A 21,343-nucleotide genomic window follows, 5' to 3' on the forward strand; every position below is an offset into this window, starting at 1 on the left:
ATGTTCTGGGCCTGCACCAAACTAACATCATTTTGGACAAAAATTTTTAAGTGCCTCTCAGACAGCCTTAGTATCACAATCCCTCCTAACCCACTAACAGCTGTGTTTGGTGTCCTTCCAGATGGACTTGAATTGGAGAAGGACAAGCAAATGGCGATTGCATTCACTACACTCTTGGCACGCAGACTTATTTTGTTAAATTGGAAGAATCCTAATTCTCCTCTTATAAGTCAGTGGGAAACTGATGTTTTATATTATTTGAAATTGGAAAAAATCAAATTTTCAGTTAGAGGATCTGTACAAAATTTTTTCAAAACTTGGCAGGATTTAATCAATATTATTTTAGAATAAGAGAATTAACTATTATTGTATTTAACTCCCTTCTCCATCTCTTATTTATATAGATATTTACTTCTCCCCTTCTTTTGTCTAATGTTGCCTTATTAAAAAGCTTAAAGAAATTTTCCTTTAGCTAAGCTCTCCTTCTCAGGGATGGGGTTTGATTTGTTTTCAAATTTGTTGGGTTATAAATGGATCTGTTTGTATGGAATGATTACAATGAAAATTAATAAAATAAAAATATAAAATAAAAAAAAAAAAAAAAAAAAAAAAAAAAAAAAAAAACCCTTATTGCTCAAGTAACACTTCAGCTTCACTTTAGTTGTCTCGCTCGTTAAGATTTTGAACCCTTATTGCTTATTTTAGTCTTAAACAGCTGTATTCTTGGTTTTTAATTGTTCCTAATTAGCAATAACTAGCAAATGACAAAAGAGACCAGCATTTCTCCATTTAGCTTGTTACCATTTACACCTGTGTGTATTTATCACGCACTATTTGGTTTAATTAAATACTTGGAAGGAAAGTGAAGAGAAAAAAGTGAAGCACTGAGAATTACTCATCTGTTTTAGACTTCAAATCATTTGGATGATATCCTTAGAAAGGAAAATAAATCTAGGATATTAGAATGACCTGACATGGCAGAGTTAAAGCACTAGCAAGCCATGCAATTAAATAATTGACAAGGATTGGTTTTTAATTAAGCAACTGGGTTGGAACAAAAACCTGCAACCACTGCGGCCCTCCAGGACTGAATTTGCCCACCCCTGCTGTAGACCATCCCTTTCACTCTTACTGATATCTGTCTGTCACAAATCACTCCTGCCACTCATCTCCACCCATTCCACCCTGCCTGCACTCTCTTTTTCACCTCTCTTCCACAGTCCCCATTACTCTGTACTGTTGATCCCAAGTATTTAAACTCATCCACCTTCGGCAACTTCACTCCTTGCATCCTCACCAATCCACTGACCTCCCTCTCATTTACACACATGTATTTTGTCTTGTTCCTACTGACCTTCATTCCTCTCTTCTCTAGAGCATATCTCCACCTCTCCAGGGTCTCCTCAACCTGCTCCCTACTCTCGCTACAGATCACAATGTCACCAGCAAACATCATAGTCCATGGGGACTCCTGTCTAATCTCGTCTGTCAACATGTCCATTACCATTGCAAATAAGAAAGGGCTCAGAGCCGATCCTAGATGTAATCCCACCTCCACCTCGAATGCATCCGTCACTCATACCGCAGACCTCACCACTGTCACACTTCCCTCGTACATATCCTGTACAACTCTTATGTACTTCTCTGCCACTCCCGACTTCCTCATACAATACCACAACTCCTTTCGAGGCACCCTGTCATATGCTTTCTCCAGGTCCACAAAGACGCAATGCAACTCCTTCTGGTCTTCTCTATACTTCTCCATCAACACCCTCAGAGCAAACATTGCATCTGTGGTGCTCTTTCTTGACATGAAACCATACTGCTGCTCACTAATCATCACCTCACTTCTTAACCTAGCTTCCACTACTCTTTCCCATAACTTCATGCTGTGGCTCATCAATTTTATCCCTCTGTAGATACTGCAGTCCTGCACATCCCCCTTATTCTTAAATATTGGCACCAGTACACTTCTTCTCCATTCCTCAGGCATCCTCTCACTTTCCATGATTCCATTAAACACTCAGGTTAAAAACTCCACTGCCATCTCTTCTAAACACCTAAATGCTTCCACAGGTATGTCATCTGGATCAACAGCTTTTCCATTCTTCATCCTCTTCATAGCTATCATTACTTCCTCCTTGCTAATCCTTTGCACTTCCTGATTCACTCCCTCCACATTATCCAACATCTTCTCTCTCTCATTCTCTTCATTCATAAGCCTTTCAAAGTACTCTTTCCATCTGCTCAATGCACTCTCCTCACTTGTGAGTACGTTTCCATCTTTATCCTTTATTACCCTAAACTGCTGCACATCTTTCCTAGCTCAGTCCCTCTGTTTAGCCAATCGGTACAGATCCTTTTCTCCCTCCTTAGTGTTCAACCTCTCATACAACTCATCATATGCCTTTTCTTTATCCTTTGCCACCTCTCTCTTCCCCTTGCGCCTTATCTCCTTGTACTCTTGTCTACTTTCTGCATATCTCTGACTATCCCACTTCTTCCTTGCCATCCTCTTCCTCTGTATAGTCTCCTGTACTTCCCCATTCCACCACCAGGATTCCTTTTCCTCCTTCCTCTGTCCAGATGTCACGCCAAGCACCCTTCTTGCTGTCACCCTTACTACATCTGCTGCAGTTGCCCAGCTGTCTGGTAACTCTTCACTGCCACCCAGTGCCTGTCTCACCTTCCCCCTAAACTCAACCTTGCAGTATTCCTTTTTCAACTTCCACCATTTGATCCTTGGCTCTGCCCTAACTCTCTTCCTCTGCTAAATCTCCAGTGTCATCCTACAGACCACCATCCTATGCTACTTACCTACACTTTCCCCTGCCACTACTTTGCAGTCTTCAATCTCCTTGAGATTGACTCTTCTGGATAGGATGTAATCTACCTGTGTGCATCTTCCTCCACTCTTGTACGTAACCCTGTGTTCCTCCCTCTTCCTAAAATACGTATTCACCACAGCCACGTCCATCCTTTTGTCAAAATCCACTATCCTCTGACCTTTTTCATTCCTCTCCTTAACACCATACCTACCCATCACCTCCTTGTCTCCTCTGTTCTCTTCACCAACATGTCTGTTGAAATCCTTTCCAATCACCACTTTCTGTCCCTTGGGTACACTGTTCATCACTTCATCCAACACACTCCAAAAATCTTCTTTCTCATCCATTACCCAACTTGCGGGGCATATGCACTAACAACATTCATCATCAAACTTCCAATTTCCAGCTTCATAATCATTACTCTGTCTGACACTCTTTTCACCTCCAAAACACTCTTGACATACTGTTCCTTCAGAATAACCCCTACTCCATTTCTCCTCCTATCCACACCATGATAGAACAATTTGAATCCACCTCCGATCCACCTGGCCTTACTCCCCTTCCATTTAGTCTCTTGCACACACAATATATCAACCTTCCTTCTCTCCATCATATCTACTAACTCTATCCTCTTACCAGTCATACTGCCAACATTCAAACTTCCTATCCTCAGTTCCACTCTCTTTACCTTCTTCCTCTCCTCCTGCCCAATTTGATGAAAATAGTCATGTGGACCTCTGGCCTTCAATCCATCAATGTAGGGACATCACAGTGCTTTGATCAGGTGGTGGTGGTGATCTGAAAAACAAAACCAGAGAATGTAGGGGTTAGTACAGATTTCAGAGCCACCATGAATGATAATGGCAATTAAATGCATGTACAGAATAACAGAATTAAACTAAAATGAAGCTATGAGATAGCTATATTAAAATAATTAGTGTTTAGCAATAACAACAAAAAACAACTAGAAGACAACGTCTATGATTTCAATGTAGCGCCATTCTGGTGAATTGTGGGAAACATTGCCTGGATAATGCACAACATCCACAAAGTAATGCTGCCTGTTGTCTCGTTGAATTAGACGTCTGAGACAACCATGACTCAATTTTCTTTAAAACTGGATGGAAACAACTACACGGCTCACCAAGTGTCAAGTACAATCTAATGCTTCATGAAGGCAGTCTTCAAAGTAAGGACAATAATTTTGAACTGCTAAGATGCTCTTGTTACTCTGCTCGGACAGAGACCAATTTTCTAATAACGATAAGCTGTCAACCAAAAAATCTTCTAAAAAGACCTCTATAAAACATACGTATGTTGTGTGTGCAGAGAGCATGCTGCATGCGAATGCTAAAAATATACAAGGGAAAAAAAACTTCTGTACACTCAGATTCTACATTGACATTCAAAGACATCAAGTAGCAAAAGTGATTGATATGTTGTCACGGGATCTATGTGTGCTCGATAATGAAAATGTGAATCGCAAATTATGCAAACCGGACGTAAATGATGTGTCATGCCCCTGCAAAAGGAGGTGTGCAGGACTATTTGTATAGTTACAAATTCACGTCCCAGTGAAAATCAGACCACTGCAAAGAACATTCAACATTCAGACCACTGCAAAGAACATTCAACAGTATCGGCCTGAACAGAATTGACAGACGTTCTTAAAGGAACTGCAGTGAATTGCAAACAGCATTTAAAAATACCAGCAAGTTAAATTTCTCTCAAAATGCACTTGGGTCACATTTTCACAAAGTCCCTAAACTTCTAATCTCCACCACACTATTTGCTAATTTATTCCATGTGTCTTTGGGCCTTTGCATAAGGTAGGACTTTCTAACATTTGTGCAAAATATGCCCTTGACAAGTTTCTAACCTTGTCTCTGGGTTCTTGTTGAAAAATTTATTTTAAAGTAATAGCCTGGATCAACTGTACTTTTTCACTTCACGTTTTTTGTTTAAGCAAACAGGTTCATTTTCTTTAATCTTTATTTATAACTCAAACTTGAAAGTCTATGAATCAGCTCACACTCTTAATAATAATGGTTCTGTAATAGCACTTTCCTGGATTGTGTGGTTCCTCCTATAACCATTGCTTTATAAAGAACTATCTCACTCTGGCAAGGGTTCTTTGCATATGAAGTTATTTCTTTTGGTTTTGAAAGGCTTCTGAAATCTGGAGAGAACAGAATTCTTTAATGAATAGTAGACCTCATAGCAAGATGCTAATAGATCAAGAAAATCTGAACAGCCTGTTTTATTGTATGCAGCAATAGTCCTAAAATCAGGAAAATGTTGATATTTCACAAATCTGTTATCATCTAGTCATAGTTATCTATGGAATCTGTTATGGATCTAAACAAAAGGTTCTTCCTGCAACCTTCTTGTAGGTAGTTCCATTGGGAACCATAAATAGATCCCCCTATAACATTTCTCTGAAGAACTACTCTGGCACATTTATTTTAAGAGTATAGTAGTTCTCTGGACTTTTTCTAGTGCTGCTATGTCCCTTTTTTAAAACAAAACTATGCCCAGCAGTCCAGGTGAAACCTCAGTAGTGTGTCATATAGCTAAAGCATAACCTCCTTTAAGCTGTACTCCAAACATCAAGATATCTAATTGTGACAAGTCTACTATGACTCCTAGATCCTAGGGGTAATTTCAAGTTTCAGACTCTCTTTATGTTTTTAACTCTAATGTTTTCATTTCCAATATGTAATAATTGAATTTTACTTACTTTCTCTTCCACCTGTCACAAATCTGCCTATGCCTGTATGTCTGCATTAGTGTTTATGGACTTTCCTTAAGTCTTCAAATTTGCAAACAAAATTGTTGTTTCATTCATCTGGTAGGCAGCTGCATCACAAAGTGGGAATACATTTTAAAGTGTGTTTAAAAGTTAAAATGTGCTGGTGTGAAGTTTAAATCTTTGTTTTATGTTCTTTTTGTTATTTTTCTTTTATTTGGTTTATACTAATGTTGCTTGTGTTTAGTTTTTCATTTTGTCTATGCATCATTACCTTGTCTGTGCTCCATGTGTTTTGTGGGTGGTCCCACCAGAGATGGGGCCATCTGCTAGTCACCACCATGAACTGCCCTCCTCCCTGTAGATCCAAAGGGTCTCCCATATTTCTGTCAGTTCATTTTGAATGCACTAGTGAGTGGAGTGTTTACTTGTGTTTTGCTGTGCTTTGTACTTTTTTGTGATTACAGGATTTTTGTGTTCTGTTTTAGACTTGATTTTGAATTCTGCATTGGGAAAAAATCAAGTTTGCCACTTAGTAACTTTCCTCTAACAGGGCAGTTTCTTTTTGTACTACAAGAAGCTACAACAATGGTCAGATACAAAGGAGGTGAGTACTTAAAGATACTCAGACAAAGTGCATGGTCAGTGATGGCACTGGTGGTGCATTTTAATGCCACATGTAAATGTAACTTGGGTAAACTATATCCTAGTTCAATCTAAATAATAAATGCATGTTAATGTTATAAGTCCTCCAGAGTTACTCCCTTGGCTGAGGTTCAAATTCTTGCTTTATGTCGTATTTGTTGAACTTTTATTCTTTTGTATGTATTAATTTTATTTACATTTATTTATTTATTTTTAATTTTAGTGATTTTATTTTAATCATTCCATACAAATAGATACATTTTTACAAAAAATAGGACTGAAAACAAATCAACTCCCACCCCTGAGAAAGAGAGCATGGCCAACGTAAAACTTAAAGCTAGTAAAACTTAAAGCTAGTAAAAATAAATAAACTGATAAGTTTAACAGGTGGATAAAGATAAATGGAGAAGAAGAAGAAATGGGAAGAGAATCTGCTTCCTCGGTGCTTTAAGAGCTTATTCTAAAATATTATTGATTAGATCTCACCAGGTTTTGAAAAAGTTCTGCACAGATCATCTAAGTGAGAATTTGATTTTTCCAGTTTCAAATAATATAAAACATCAATTACCCACTAACTTAAAAGAGGAGAGTTAGGATTCTTCCAATTTAGCAAAATAAGTCTGTGTGCCAATAGTGTAGTAAAGGCAATCACAGTTTGTTTGTCCTTCTCCACTTTATGCCCATTTACATTTATTTGCTATTGGTTGTGTTTATATTTCAGTGCTTTGGTGATATCTCATTTATGTTGTGGGTTGTGCCCCAAGAGGTGGGGCCACCTGTCAATCACCAGCAGGAACTGCCCTCTGCCTATAAATCTGGAGGAGCTCCTACTGTTCCTGGTGTTTCAATGTAAAAGTGCTAAGAAGTTGGTTAGTTTATTTGTGTTTTCCTTTCTTGTTATTCTGTGATTAATTGTAAGAGGAATAGGGACCACATGCGATGTGACCTGGGCGGCTGTCAAAGGCAGAGGCTTTTGTGAACTGGTACCCAGATACATTAACTCTTGGGACATTAAATATCACCTTTCTTACAGGGAAAGAGCAAAAAATGCTGTGTGAGGCAAAACACTTCCAAACTAGATACTATGACCGCTGCTGTAGGGACATGCACCGGCCCTTCAGAAACCCCCTCTTAAACAGTTTTTCTATAGAAAAGAAACACACTCTTTGTGGGATCAGCTGCTGGCTTGCCACGCAACTTGCTCCTTGCGCAGGGCTCCGAACATTATAAAGATCAAGCCGCAGCCATCCTGTGATCTCTCATTCTCCTGTCTCTTTTTCCCCAGACTTCCTCCGCTCTGGCCATTGCTGCCGGCCCACTGGATCCCCTTGATGAAGAAGACTTTGTGTTCTTTTGAGCAGGAGTCAGGGCCAGTGTGTCACGTTTGACAGCTGTTCCCTGTGATGCCGATTCACCTCTATAAGAGACTTGTGTTTGTAACAGGCAGAACAACAATAAAGTTTCTACTGCTTGAACTCTCCTGTGCAACTTTATGACCCAAGATTGACAATATAGTTGGGCTCACATCCATCCACTCAATTGACTTTGGAACCAAACCCTTCAAAAGAGGATGGACTCCTCTTTACTCTGGAGTTGTCTTGGGAAAAGGCATCAGGCAACAATGGGCTTCTTATTGCCTGATCAATGCCATGTTCGAGTTTGTCTTGGAGAATGAGAAGGCTGTCCCATGCAGCTAAAGGTGGCGTAGGGGAAGACTCTAACTGCCACATATGCTTATGCACCAAATGTCAGTTTGGAGTGCCTAGAAGGATTCTGGAAAGGGTCCCAGCTAGGGATCCCATAGTTCTGCTGGGCAAATCCAACACCTATGTGGGTAATGATAGAGACACTTGGAGAGATACCTCCCTAATCTAAACCCGATGTATGTTTTTTTAATGGAATTCTGTGCTAGGTATGGTTTGTTCATAACAAACATCATGTCTAGACATAAGTTGGCTTATAAATGTACTTGGTACCAGAGTACCTTAGGCCAAAGAACTATGATTGATTTTATAATTGTATTATCAGATTTGTGGCCTTATGTTCTGGACACTCTGGTGAAGAGAGGGACAAGCTGTGAACTGATCACCATCTGGTGGTGATCTGAGTCAGATGGCTGGGGAGGCACCTGGACAGACATGGAATGCCCAAGTGAGTAGTGAGTGTGGACTGGGATCATCTGGGATAGATCTCTGTCCAGTATACTTTCAACTCCAACTTCCCATAGAATTTTTCCCAGATCAGGGGAGGCTGGTGACAGTGTCTCAATGTGCCTTGTTTAAAGAATTCATTATGGAAGTGGCTGCAAAGAGATGTGGCCTGAAGGCCATAGATACCTCTTGTGGTGGCATCCCAAAGATCCAATGGTGAACACCAGAATTAAGGAATTCCATCAGGCTGAAGAAGGAGGCCTTCCATGTATGGTTAGCACAGGAGACTCCCAAAGCATCAGAAAGGTACCAACAGGCCAAAAAGCCACGGCCTTTGAGGTTAGGTAAGCAAAAAAACAGGGTTTAGGAGAAGTTCAGAGAGAGACCATGGAAAACAACTACAAGGTTTTGGTAAACCATCAAACAACTCAGAATATGAAGGCAGGGCTTCACACAGGCTGTTCTCAGCAGGAGTGGAGAAGTGCTGAGCTGGACTGAGAATGTAGCCTGGCGGTGCAAGGAATGCTTTGAGGAGCACCTGAACTTGACAGATCCACCCTCTATGGACGAGGAAGAGCCAGAAGCTGATAGGGATTCAATGTCAATTTCCCTGAAGGAGGTCACTGAGTTAAGTAACTCCAGCACTTTAATTTCATGAGGATTCTGGAGGGGTCGTGGGAGTGCACTCAATCAGTCTACATGTGTTTTGTGGACTTAGAGAAGGCACATGAATGTGTTCCTTGAGGGATTCTGTTGGGGGTGTTGGGAGAGTACAGGGTTTCAGTGCCCTTAATAAGGGCAATTTTGTCCCTGTACAATCACAGTGAGAGCCATGTCCACATACATAGAAAAACATCACATCCATTCCCAGTGGCTGTGGAACTCCTCTAGGGTTGTTCTTTGTCTCCTATGCTGCTTGTGATTTTCATGGACAGGGAATCAAGGCATAGTTGGGGTTGGGGCAATTGCATTACTGCTTTAGCAGAGAACTGGTCCTGTTGGTTTCAATGGGCTAGGAACTCCAGCAAACACTGGGACAATTTATTACCAAGTGTGAAGCAGCAGGGATGAGGATCAGCACCTCCAAATTTAAGGCCATGGTTCTCATTCGAAAAAGTGGTGGACTGTCCTTCTCTAAGTGGGAGGTAAGTTACTCTGTCAAGTGGAGGAGTTTAAGTACCCCAGAGTCTTGTTCATGAGTTAGCGGAAAAGGGGTAGTGAGATCAACAGATGGATCTGGGAAGTGAGTAAAGTTATGTGGTCGCTATACCAATCCATAATGTTGAAAAATGAGCTGAGTCAGAAGGCAAAGCTCTTGATTTACCAGCTGATTCCTGCCCTTGCCTGTGAGTTTTGGGCAATGATTGAAAGAAAGAGATTGCAAGTATAAGAGGCTGAAATGAGCTTTCTTCACAGGATGGATGCACTTTCCCTTAAAGATTGGTTGAGAAACAAAGATATCCTGGGGAGACACGGAGTGGAGCCACAGACCCTCAAATTGAGAGAAGCCAGTTGAGATGGTTTGGGTATATGATATGGATGACTCCCAGATGCCTCCACATAGAGGTTTTTAAGGGCTTGACCATCTGGGAGAACACCCTGGGAAAGAACTAGGGTCTGTTAAGATGATTATATCTCCCAGATGTCCTGGGAATGCATTAAGATCCAAAATGAGTTGGCAAGTGTGGGGAAAGGGACATATAAGCCTCACTTCTAACTTGCCCTCATAATCCAGTCTCAGATATGTGATGGAAAATGAATGAAGTACCCTTACTGGTGCATTTGGTTCTGTGCACACTCACTGGATAGCCCAGTTGTGGTTTCAATTTATTTTGGTATTTGTGTAGTTTTCACTTTATTTCCTTTACTGTTTTACTTTGTCTGCTTAATTTTCCTGGATTTAATTATGTTAATTATCCTGGCTGTTCAGACTTCTCAACCACTATTCAAATCTTTCATCCTTTTTTAAGTCAGATCACTTGCTTTAAACTATTTTTTTAGATGGTCACCTTTCTCCAATAAACGACCAAGGAGTGGCATCATTTCCTTTTCATATAAGTCGACAGTAATTTCAGATGTAATTCAAGTAAAAAAAATGACAAAGCTTATACTATCTAATCACTACACTGTCGCAAACGTTCATGGGAGATAAGTAAACTCAGAGGTTACCGCATATGGTTCTTATTGACGAGTGAACTCGTTATCTCAGACAAAACAATAACGAGGACTCGATCAGACAACATATTATTGATATATTCTGCATTTGTCATGCATATGTCCGACAATGGTTTTGACTGCTGCCGGTAATAGGATTCACAATTAAGTTTTTAGATAAGTGGCAATACCGGTACATACTAATGACATTCTTTAAGATTTTTAAAATTTTTATTTAAATATTGAATGATTTAGTTTAATGCAATTTTAATAGCTAGCTGGGGAAATTAATGCCGCTGCTCTAGCCACCACTGTGTATGTGCGCATGTCTATAAACCTATGCAGTTTAGAACTGTAGAATAATTAACATACCTGAAATATAAGACTATGTAATATGTAGTCAAAGTACAATTGCACGTACTAAGGATTTTATTACATGATGTTACGTTCTATTAAATCTCAGTATAGTGTACTGATGACATAGGTTCCGACGCCGCTTTTTTAGACATTTGCAAGGCGCCATAAACTGACATAGACACAGACGAAACCTGGGCAAATGATTAAGTTAATGAAGATTTGAGAGAACACCTCAGAGTACCCAGGCGGAAACACAAAAACCCGAGAAACACACAAACTATGATTAATTGCTGCGTTGAACCCGCGCTACTAGAAGTGTTAGGCAGTTGCTATTGTGCGACGTCCATACCGCCCATATTAAGCACGTACCAGTGTTATTACAATATAATATCATCTTTTTCTGTACTGTGAATACAACGTAGAATTTGAGATAGACGTGCTGCAAAGGAATCAATTGGCACATAGCCGCACCCGGTGACGGAAATGCCCTTTGACTATTGACAAATCAATCACGTGAACTTGAACTTATTTATGAGTATCTCTTCCGTCTTTACTGTTATTAATGCTCAAGTATGGAGCTCTTTGGGACGCTGGTTCTGGCCTCGATCGTCTTGGGTCTGCTGTTCTTCTTATTTAGAAGAGACTCGTCTCGCTACAGCAAGATGCCGCCCGGACCGACCCCACTGCCTTTTATCGGTAACGTGCTTCAGCTGGACTCCAGTGCTATCCACGAGAGTATTATGAAGGTTAATAACGTTCAATTTCCACATATTCTCTTGTAATGTTTTAATGTAAAGAGGGATTTTAAAATAATTAATTTACTTGTCTTTTGTCCGGTAGCTGAAAGAGACGTATGGAACTGTGATGACGGTGCACCTGGGCACGCAGCGTATTGTGGCTCTTGTCGGGTTCGATGCGGTTCACGAAGCGCTAGTGCAACAGGCCGACGCGTTTGCTGGGAGAGCGGTGTCACCACTGATTATGAAGCTCACTGGTGACTTTGGTAAGAATCTTGTTTCGTTCCTAGCTAATGTCTTACGTTTAGTTAAATATATATATATATATATATATATATATATATATATATATATATATATATATATATATATATATATATATATATATATATATATATATATATATATATACAAGACGATGTAACCTTAGAGACGCAATTGTATTCAGTTTCAAACTACAGCTAATTCTTTATTTGATGCCACCTTTGACATAAATACTTGCGCATGTTACGTGAGCCTTTGCAAATCTTATTATCGTAAATAGAAGGTGTGGTTTGCATAATAGATTAGTACAACGTGCCATTATAGAAAAAGTGTCAGATTACAATGTGGCTGCACAGAAAAGACCCAAATCCGATAGCGTTAATACGCTTATTCACTAGAAGGCATTGAGCTGATTTAAGTGTACCTGAGAAATGTGAACCCAGGATTTTAGACTCTTCCGATGAACCAGTTCTTACAGACTCTGGGATGCCTGCAGGAATCCCGACTTTGAAATGGTTAAATACAAATAAACTACAATCATATCAATTAAAATTTCAGAGCAGCGACGTTTAAACCAGCTATTAAATGTAAAATTACACCCCAAAACGCGTATTTTGTTTGCTGCACCATTGGCTCTCGGAAACACAGAGCCGGAATAACCTTTTTAAAAAACGCATCGATAAATAAAAATAAGTCTTCTCATACCTTCATGCATTCTTTCGCATTTCACTTAACTAGATTGTTTTCCGTACTCACTGTCTTTATGACGATATTATGGATTCACATATTTGGGCAAAATTTAAACTAACATCCCCAATATCTTTTAGTTTTCACTTTGCCTACATACAGTATGCAGTGCATCAAATGGACCATTATTTCAATACATTTAGATTTAATTTACATTTATTTCTTAGGATATGCTTTTATTCAAACTTACTAATGAACCAAACCAAGTTGAATTCCCTGCGCATCGAGTTCGGCGAAATCACGGAAATGTTCACCCAACTCCAGAACTGCATTAAAGGTAAAGGGAAGGAAGAACTGAAATATTTTGAGTAGATTATAATGATGGAATGTGTCCCTAGGGGCTAGGGAAAAGTTTACCAACTATGCTAGAACGATTGTTGTGCCCAATCCGTAAAGCAGCAATGCTAACCACAGCGCCAAGTTTTGTATTAACATTTTTTATGTTCTATTATTTTGAAGTAATGTTAAATTTAATTTTGTAGTTCAAGATTATGTATTAAGACTAGAGGTAATGATTCAGTTTTAACGGGGTATTGCTTCTTTAAGAAAGGGTGTTGGGTTGCAGGGGTTAATGTAGGAAGTTAAGTTTTGTGTGTGGATAAATAAGGCTGTTAAAAAAAACACGCTTTTCTTTTCTTATTTGTAGTACTAGGGTGTTGTACCGTGTTAGCCATTATGAATGTAGAGAAAAGCCAAGCAAAATGACACCTTTTATTGGCTAACTAAAAAAATTGCAATATGCAAGCTTTCGAGGCAACTCAGGCCCCTTCTTCGGGCAAGATGTAGTCATTCATATTGTAATCTTTTTAGTTAGCCAATAAAAGGTGTCATTTTGCTTGGCTTTTCTCTCTTTTCTTATTTATAACTGTGGAACTATAACGTGGAAAATAAACGTTGTTTGATTCACATAACAAAATGATGAGTTAATGTGAATAGCCAAGAACTGGACCCGCGTAAGTTCCTGCCGTAGCCTCACGTCGTTTCGCTCCTACATTAGTAAGAACACCCGTCTCCACGTGGAATACACGAGTGGATTAAATGGTCAAGAAACTTGCGTCGAAGAATAGGAAAACCAATCCGACACTCCTGGAAGTGTATTCCAAAATAACTGTAATATTACTGAAGGAAGTAAATGGAGTAAAGAACGCTTTAACGGACTTAATTGAACTGAGGCATTAGAAACCCTATGGTGTAATGCAAAGTTTATGAAAAAGGGGAAATATGGAGCAATTAAAGGATTCAGTCACAGGGGGAAAACGGCAAGTCGAATTAACAACCAAGGCTATGGAGGATGCTTTACAAAGGCAAATAGGCTTAAGAAAGTTTAAATTGGGTCAGCTTACATGAAAAAAGAATGAAATATTTAATTTAATGGATGATGATGGAAAATGGGTGTTGCCAAAAACCAGACTGTTAGCAGAGTTTAAAGAACGTTAAATAATTTCATGACTTAAATACCTCTGTTAAAACACTGTTACACCAGGACAAAATGAATAAGGATCAGGAAAATTGGTTTGAACCCAAGGTAATTTCATTCAGTGAATTTACAGAAGAAGTTAATATTTGGATTAATGAGTTATTGCAGAGAAGAAGCAAGAAAAATTAGTGAAGAAGACTCTCCTGGATACAGCTTATCAGTGGTATCATCTAGAAAGTCTAGAAAATCTCAAACAAGTTCTCTGTGTTCTGCAGCATCTGTCATAAAGTCAGAGCTAGAAAAGGCTGCATTGTAAGCCAAGGCAGACTTTAGAGGATGCAGGAATTAAACTTGAGACTGAAAGAGAACAACTTGAACTGCACACTGCACTTGCTGCTACTGATTTACAGCTTAAGGCTTTGCAAAAATATGAAGACTTACTGACAGCAAATGACATAATGGTGATACACAGAAAATGACTGTTTCTGGCATATAGTTAAAAGTGAACAGCAGGATCCATACGAAGGAATTTTATTTACCGCCTGTTTCAATTAGGGCTTGTCAGCCTAATAACAAAGTGAGAGGTTATGCAGACAGACTTGGTTCACACACTGATGGTGCTGGACATTTGAAGGCTCTGCAAATTCAGAGGTTTTCTTTGCTGTAATGCAAAGACAGAACAATATTACAGAATCTTTGGTAAAGCAAGAAAAGATCGTCTACATTACTGTATCATCTCAAAGCATTCCCATCTTCAAAGGAGACCCTCTGGAATATCAACTGTTTGTCAGAACATTTCAAAATGTCTTAGAAAGTCAAACAGACAACAGCAGGGACCGCTGTACTTTATGAAGCAGTACACTAGTGGCCAGCGCAGGGATTTAGTGAGATGTTGTTTTCACATGGATCCCAAGCAGGGTTACTGCGAGTCCAAGAGACTCCAGAAAGAGCATTTTGGAGACTGTTCTATACAGAGATGAAGCTTGAAATTGGCCTACCATTAAAACAGTAGACTGTGCTGCACTTTATTTGTATGCCCTTTTTCTGACTAGTTGCATTAGTTCAATGACAGATACTGAATATATGGAAGAGATGGACAATGCTGCTAATATGTGTGCAATTGTCTCTAATCTGCCATATAAGTTGAGTGAAAAGTGCAAGAATGTGGTCTGCGATATTCAATAAAAACAAAAGCGCAGGACTAAATTTAAAGACATTGTTGAGTTTGTTAACAAAGAATCTAAAATTGCATCACACCCATTGTTTGGGGACTTAAGGGACAAAAACAAAGGGCAAACAAAGTCTCCATTAGACATCAAGTCAGAGAAAACAGGGAATAAAAGAAACTTTATCATTGCAGCAACACAAATGAGTGGCCACAAGGTTGTCAGCATGGATTTAACCTCAAAAGAGAGCAAAAGAGTGCAAATCACCCCTAATGTTGTATTTAATAAGCCTTGCCTTTTTTGTCAAGGGCTTATGCTTCAGTTGCTTGAAGCCTGGTCATATGAGTTAATCCTGTGAGGAAAGCCAAGCAAAATGACACCTTTTTCTCCTGTGAGGAGAAATGATGTTGTCAACTCTGTTCATTGATACACCCTACACTGTTGCACATAAAAACTAAAGATAAAGCAACATATAAAGAAGGAGATCCAGAGGAAACCATTACAACTGTGATCAGTGAATGTTTGCAGAAAGTAAAGAATGTGCCGCCACTGGAGCCAGGGACACAGACAGCTTTGTGGCCAGGCAGTAGTGCCTCTTTCTGCACAGAAGAGCTTATGAATGAGCTAAACATTTGTGGATAAAAGGTTAAAATTCTATTGACCACTATGGGAGAGCAAAAGGTTGTTCATATTTGTGTTGTAACATATCTGGAGGTGAGCAGTTTCAATAACAACAACTTCATTGGTCTCACAGAAGTTTTCTCTCTAAAATAATTCTAGTAAACAAAGATAACATTCCACAGCAGGTTGATATATGGCCTTATCTAAGATGTGGAAACCACATGAGTCAATGCAGAAATAGGACTACTGATTGGTACTAACATACCAAAGACATTAGAACCAGAGGAGGTAAGCCACAGTTTAGACAAAGGACCATAAGCCGTGAAGACTGTGCTAGGGTGGACAGTGAATGGACCACTGAGAGGGGGCAGCAGCAAAGGAACAAAACATGGAATAAGACAAGTACTGTCAAAACGAATATCTGTGGTCAAAACCAAAAGAATTGTGGAGTCAGCAATTCAAAGATGACTTTCCAGAAGGTAGCCAAGAAGAACAATGGGGGAGATGTCAAAGGTGAATCTCCTGTTTATGGACAGAGTGTCTCCGTCATCACAGTTAATAAATGGACACTATTATATTGGCTTACCATTAAAGAAACCAGAAGTAATTATACCTAACAATCATACATTAAGTGAGCAATGTGCATTAAATTTGAAAGGGAATTTCATTAAAAATGCTTCATTTCATGTGGATTATCTCACCTTCATGAATGACATAATCATTATAGGGTATGCTGTAAAAGTTCCAGATAAAAGACAGAGTCGCAGAGATGGAAAGATGTGGTATATATGTATATTGTGTGTGTGTGTGTGTGTGTGTGTGTGTGTGTGTGTGTGTGTGTGTGTGTGTGTGTATAAGCCTGTGCAGGCTTTCCTGATAAGTTTATTCAGGTATTGTGCTTCTTTTGAGTTCAAGCTGCTTCCCCAGGAGACCACAGTGTAGAACACCACACTGGCTACTATGAACTGATAGAACATTTCCAGTAGCTTTCTGCACACATCAAAAGACCTGAGTCTCCTTAACAAGTACAGTCTTCTCTGGCTTTTCTTATACAGCGCCACTGTGTTGTCAGGCCAGTCTAGTTTATTGTTTATATGGACCCCTAGGTACCTGTAGCTCTGCACCACATCCATGTGACTGGTCTCAGAGGCTCCTTGGCATGCCTAAAATCTGAAGTGAACAACTGTCCCTTTCAAACTCTCTGCATGTGCCTGAATATATAGATGCCTCACATTTACATAGTCTATGTGATTTTAATATAACTAAAGAAATGTGTTAGTGGAGGGTGACCTGAGTCCAGAGAAAACCTGCATGTCCAGTGCTGGCTAGCAGGCTGGTAATCGATGATCCCACCAGCAGAGGGTGACTGTTGAAGACTGTTCATTGACCAGAAGCTCCTATGAAATGATTCAATTGTTCCTGTCCAATATAAACATTTTTATGTTTCAATTTCATGAAAAGGGGAATAAATGCATTCATTCCTGATTTTAGGTGGAATAACTGGTATTTAATTTCAAAGTTAATTCCATACTATAAGTACACTAGTATTACTCATCGCATTGTTCTCCATGTTTTCAATGGTGGCCCCCATTCTGTCAACTAGGTTTGTGATATCATTTTTATTTGGCTCAGGTAGTGCATGAAATGGCTTTGAAGAAGATTCAGCATCCATTTAACTATTAAAAAATTGTGCCTTTTCTGGCAGTAACACCATGCCAGTATTTCAGTGTTCCCATAGGTGATCAAAAACGTAGTGCATATTTTTACTCTTTGGTGTGCTGGGCTCTTAACATCATTTGAAGAGAAACTTGCTGAATCAGCAAACTGATTAAGAAAGCATGTAATGTTATGTAATGCACTATTGACCTGCTGGAGGTAATAATGAATGAGAAAATTAAAACAAAACCGAGTGCCATTATGAACAATGCTACACATTCCAGGGGCACTATACAAATGGTGACTGTGTGCTCTGACCTCCGAATGTCATACGAAAAGATAATTGCTCCTCAGGAATTAATAAGGTATATTAAAATCAAAAAATCCTTTATCTGACACGCTATAACTGAGGACATTCAGTCAAGAAATGTTTTAGCAGAACTTTGTCAAGAAAACATGACTGGGGGTACTTTATACCAAATGCTTCACTGGGACTACTCTTTCATCTTTAGCCATGTCAAACATTTTCTGCTTTTATTAATTCTGGTATGTATTTGAATGCTGTTGTTATTGCTGGTTCGCTATATCTTGTGCTTCTGTAAAAAGCTATGCTTGTCTCTTGGAAAAACTAAAGTAAACCTCTCTTGCTGTCTGAAAATTATTTGTATTCCTTTTATGTAGGGCTAGATGCGGTTTATTTATAATATTCTCTAGTGCCTCAGAAGTTTCAGTATCTGCAATAGGTGTATTAATGACTTTCTTCCATTAAAAAAAATATGCACTGATTTTATTCTCATTCTTGTTTTGTGTGTGTCTCTCTCTTCCTATTAGAGTTTATCCTCAAAGTTGGTAATGAGAAGAGTTAATATATACAAACATGCTTTTCTTTTAACAAAAGCAGTGGTTAGTGCTTCTGCTTTATAGATCAGTGTTGTGGTTTTGAATACCATGAGCAGTTGCCATCTGTGTGAAGCTTGAGCATACTCATTGCACCTATGTTATGTCTTTTTCTTTTGTACTACACTTTTGTTGCATAATACTAATATTGTACATTTTATAGCAATAGCTGATTGTGAATTGGTCCCATGTGATTGTGGTTATGCACATGGACTAGAAACCTGTTCAGAGTCCCAAAGTGATTATGACAGTTATGCTATGCTCTAGGTTAAGGGTAAAATGGCCTGATTTGAATACAACAGTGACTGACATAATAATAACAGGACAACCTGGAATGCCTGAAGACTATTTTCTGTCATAAAAAAATAGAGGGGAGGAAAAACAAATACATAAGCAATAAGTAGTGATGAGTATAACACTGGAAAAAAAAATCATGAAATAAATATTGCATTTGGTTTCCAGTAAAATGTATGAAATTTCCAAAATAAGAAATACATTTATTGTCTGGAAGTATTTTCATGCATCTGCCTGTCATTTCATATATAAAAATATCTCTAGAGAAAGAAAAAAATCATCTGAAGTGTGCATACCCATAACTAGGATAAAACAGTTGCTGAGAAATGTGGCAGCTTCCCGTGTACTGAGATTTTCCCGAGGAGAAAACAAAGCAGCATGCACAATGGTGTATGTTTATGTATCTTTGTGATGAAATATGTGGCTTAAGGGAATTTTTAACTTTCCCACCTAGGGGTGCCAAACTAATGTGCAGAAGTGGTTGATTTAACTTGTCCACCCCAGGGATAGCAAATTAATGCAGGTAATGGGGTGTTGGATCCCTGTTTGATCTTCCATCCGTTACACCAGCAATATGAAGAAATCTGTACACTGAAAGTCTGCAATAACACTTTCACGTTATCTGTTGTGATTAGAAACATGGCTGAAGACTTACTTTCATGAATAAACTAAATATATTTGTTGAAATAAACAAAATAATGCTATGTATTTACAACATAAGGATAATAGAAGATGGGTATATCTCTCTAGTATATAAAAAAAATCCTACAACGGGACAAGACTTTTTGGAAAATTTTTTCAAGTCCTGCAAGTCGAGACTTTGGCCATGACATGTTTTCAAGTCATGTCCTCCTCTCAACCATAGAAAACCACGCATTCGTGTGAATGCTTTTGACAGACACAGTTCTTGCTCTCTCAGCTCTTATAAATTTTAACATTTTCCTCACTTTAAGTTCCCAATTAAAGAAGACGTATTATTTGCAAATCTTATTGAAGAATTTGATCACGAAGGGTTATCAACAATAAAAATGAGTACATGGGTAATCCAAGCACCGAGAAACAAATTAACGCCAAAAATGTTGATTGGTTACACTGCAAATTGGTTAAATGCGTATCAATAGACTATGCTGAAACAGTTGGTGGTAATCATGCAGAAGAAAAACATCAACTTACAAAATTCCGAAGAATATCTACAACCGTTAACACGGTCCGGTCTTCCCCCACACTAATTACTGTAGAAAGAAGGATGTATCCAAGAGAGGTAATGTATTACACCTTCAGGGGATAACATTAGACAACGAAGGAGATTTTGATATGCCATTCGTATTAAAACATTAACAGTTTCCCATTAGAATAGCTTTTGCAAAGACAATTAACAAATCTCAGAGCCAAACACTAGAAAAAGTCATTTTATTTAATAGAGAGAAAGAAACTAAATTCAATCATGGGCAGTTATATGTTGCGTTGTCACGATGAAAGTCAAACACAGAATCAAAATTCAATGTGATATTGATGAAAATTTAATTTAAAAAATTGTTTTTACTTAAGTTTTACAGTTAAAGTGTAAGTTTAAAAAGTATTTGCGTGTTAATTTCAAATCCAAATAGAATGAAATCGTATTACGCAACAAATAACTCTGATGCAACATTAAACATAATGTACTTTCAAATTATTACGTTTTACTATTTTTTGATATGGTTAATTGCTCGCTGTAATGTAAAATAGTTAGTAAACTGTACATCTGCATCCCCATACGCAATTGGCAGAACCACAAAGAAAGTAGCGCGTAGAACAAGCATGGGGGTTGGCGAGCGAAGCGAGCAGGGGTCAAAACCCCCTAGTGCAAATATATGAATATAGATATTTAGAAAAAAGAAACTAACAAAAAACAAAAAACATAAAATTACAAAAGCTTAGTTTAATTTTTTATATCTAATCAAAAAAGTCACAAAGCTTAGACAGAATGTTCCTTTCTTATAGTTAAAGAAACATAATTTATGAAATTTCATTTTTCAATTTGTGAGGTTAAGATGGATGTTACATGAATTTATATAAGGAGTAACACAGGTCTTGTCATTAGCTTGTTGGGTGTACATAAGCCTATTCTTTTGGTTGACCACTGGTGCAAAGATGGTGTCCATCAATGTAACTCATTCTTGATTTATGGTCCTTTGTTCAGAACTTGTGTCCATCTTGTACCTTAGAGACAGATGTCTCTGGCTGTTTTATGGTCTGGTATTTATCATCTTATCAAATAAAGGTGAAGGTGCTACCTTCCAAAGGGTGTCTGGCAGCAGATTGATAAACCGGAATTTTGGTTCCCACCTGGCAAAATGCATAATTCCAGTCTGTCCAACATGGCATGTCACATTGGAAAAAAAAAGTTCCACACTCCTCTGCAGTAATGTGGACAATAAGTATAAATACAATTGATTTTACCAGTGTAGTATGGAATACATGCTTTACAATAGCTGCTGAAATGAACATCAGTAAATGTTGAAATTTGAACTAAATTTTAGGGAACAGTATTACTAATTCTCCACCCAAAACACCCAAAAAAAGAAAAACCTTTAAAACTCAAAAAAACATTTTCATCCGTTTCACTTTTTGTAATAGTGAAATCAGCTGTGAAACAAATTTTAGTGCTAGCTCTGTGAAACT

The 21,343-nt window shown here is 38.4% G+C and overlaps 1 protein-coding gene across 7 annotated transcripts in view; it reads left to right on the forward strand.

The window, feature by feature from the left end:
* Positions 1–21,343, forward strand: part of LOC114648110 (cytochrome P450 2C8-like) — a 96,662-nt gene that overhangs the window by 41,097 nt on the left and 34,222 nt on the right. Inside the window, exons 1-2 of one of the 7 annotated variants that reach the window (XM_028796936.2) lie at positions 11,383–11,629; positions 11,724–11,886. The exons of the other annotated variants lie outside the window; for them this stretch is intronic. Of the exons in view, the coding sequence (XP_028652769.1) occupies positions 11,456–11,629; positions 11,724–11,886 (337 nt within the window). The 5' untranslated portion in view covers positions 11,383–11,455. Of the gene's footprint in view, positions 1–11,382; positions 11,630–11,723; positions 11,887–21,343 lie in introns of those variants that run through there. 7 annotated transcript variants of the gene reach the window in all.

The sequence above is a fragment of the Erpetoichthys calabaricus genome, chromosome 1 (assembly GCF_900747795.2).
Source record: "Erpetoichthys calabaricus chromosome 1, fErpCal1.3, whole genome shotgun sequence".
NCBI classification, from domain to species: domain Eukaryota; kingdom Metazoa; phylum Chordata; class Cladistia; order Polypteriformes; family Polypteridae; genus Erpetoichthys; species Erpetoichthys calabaricus.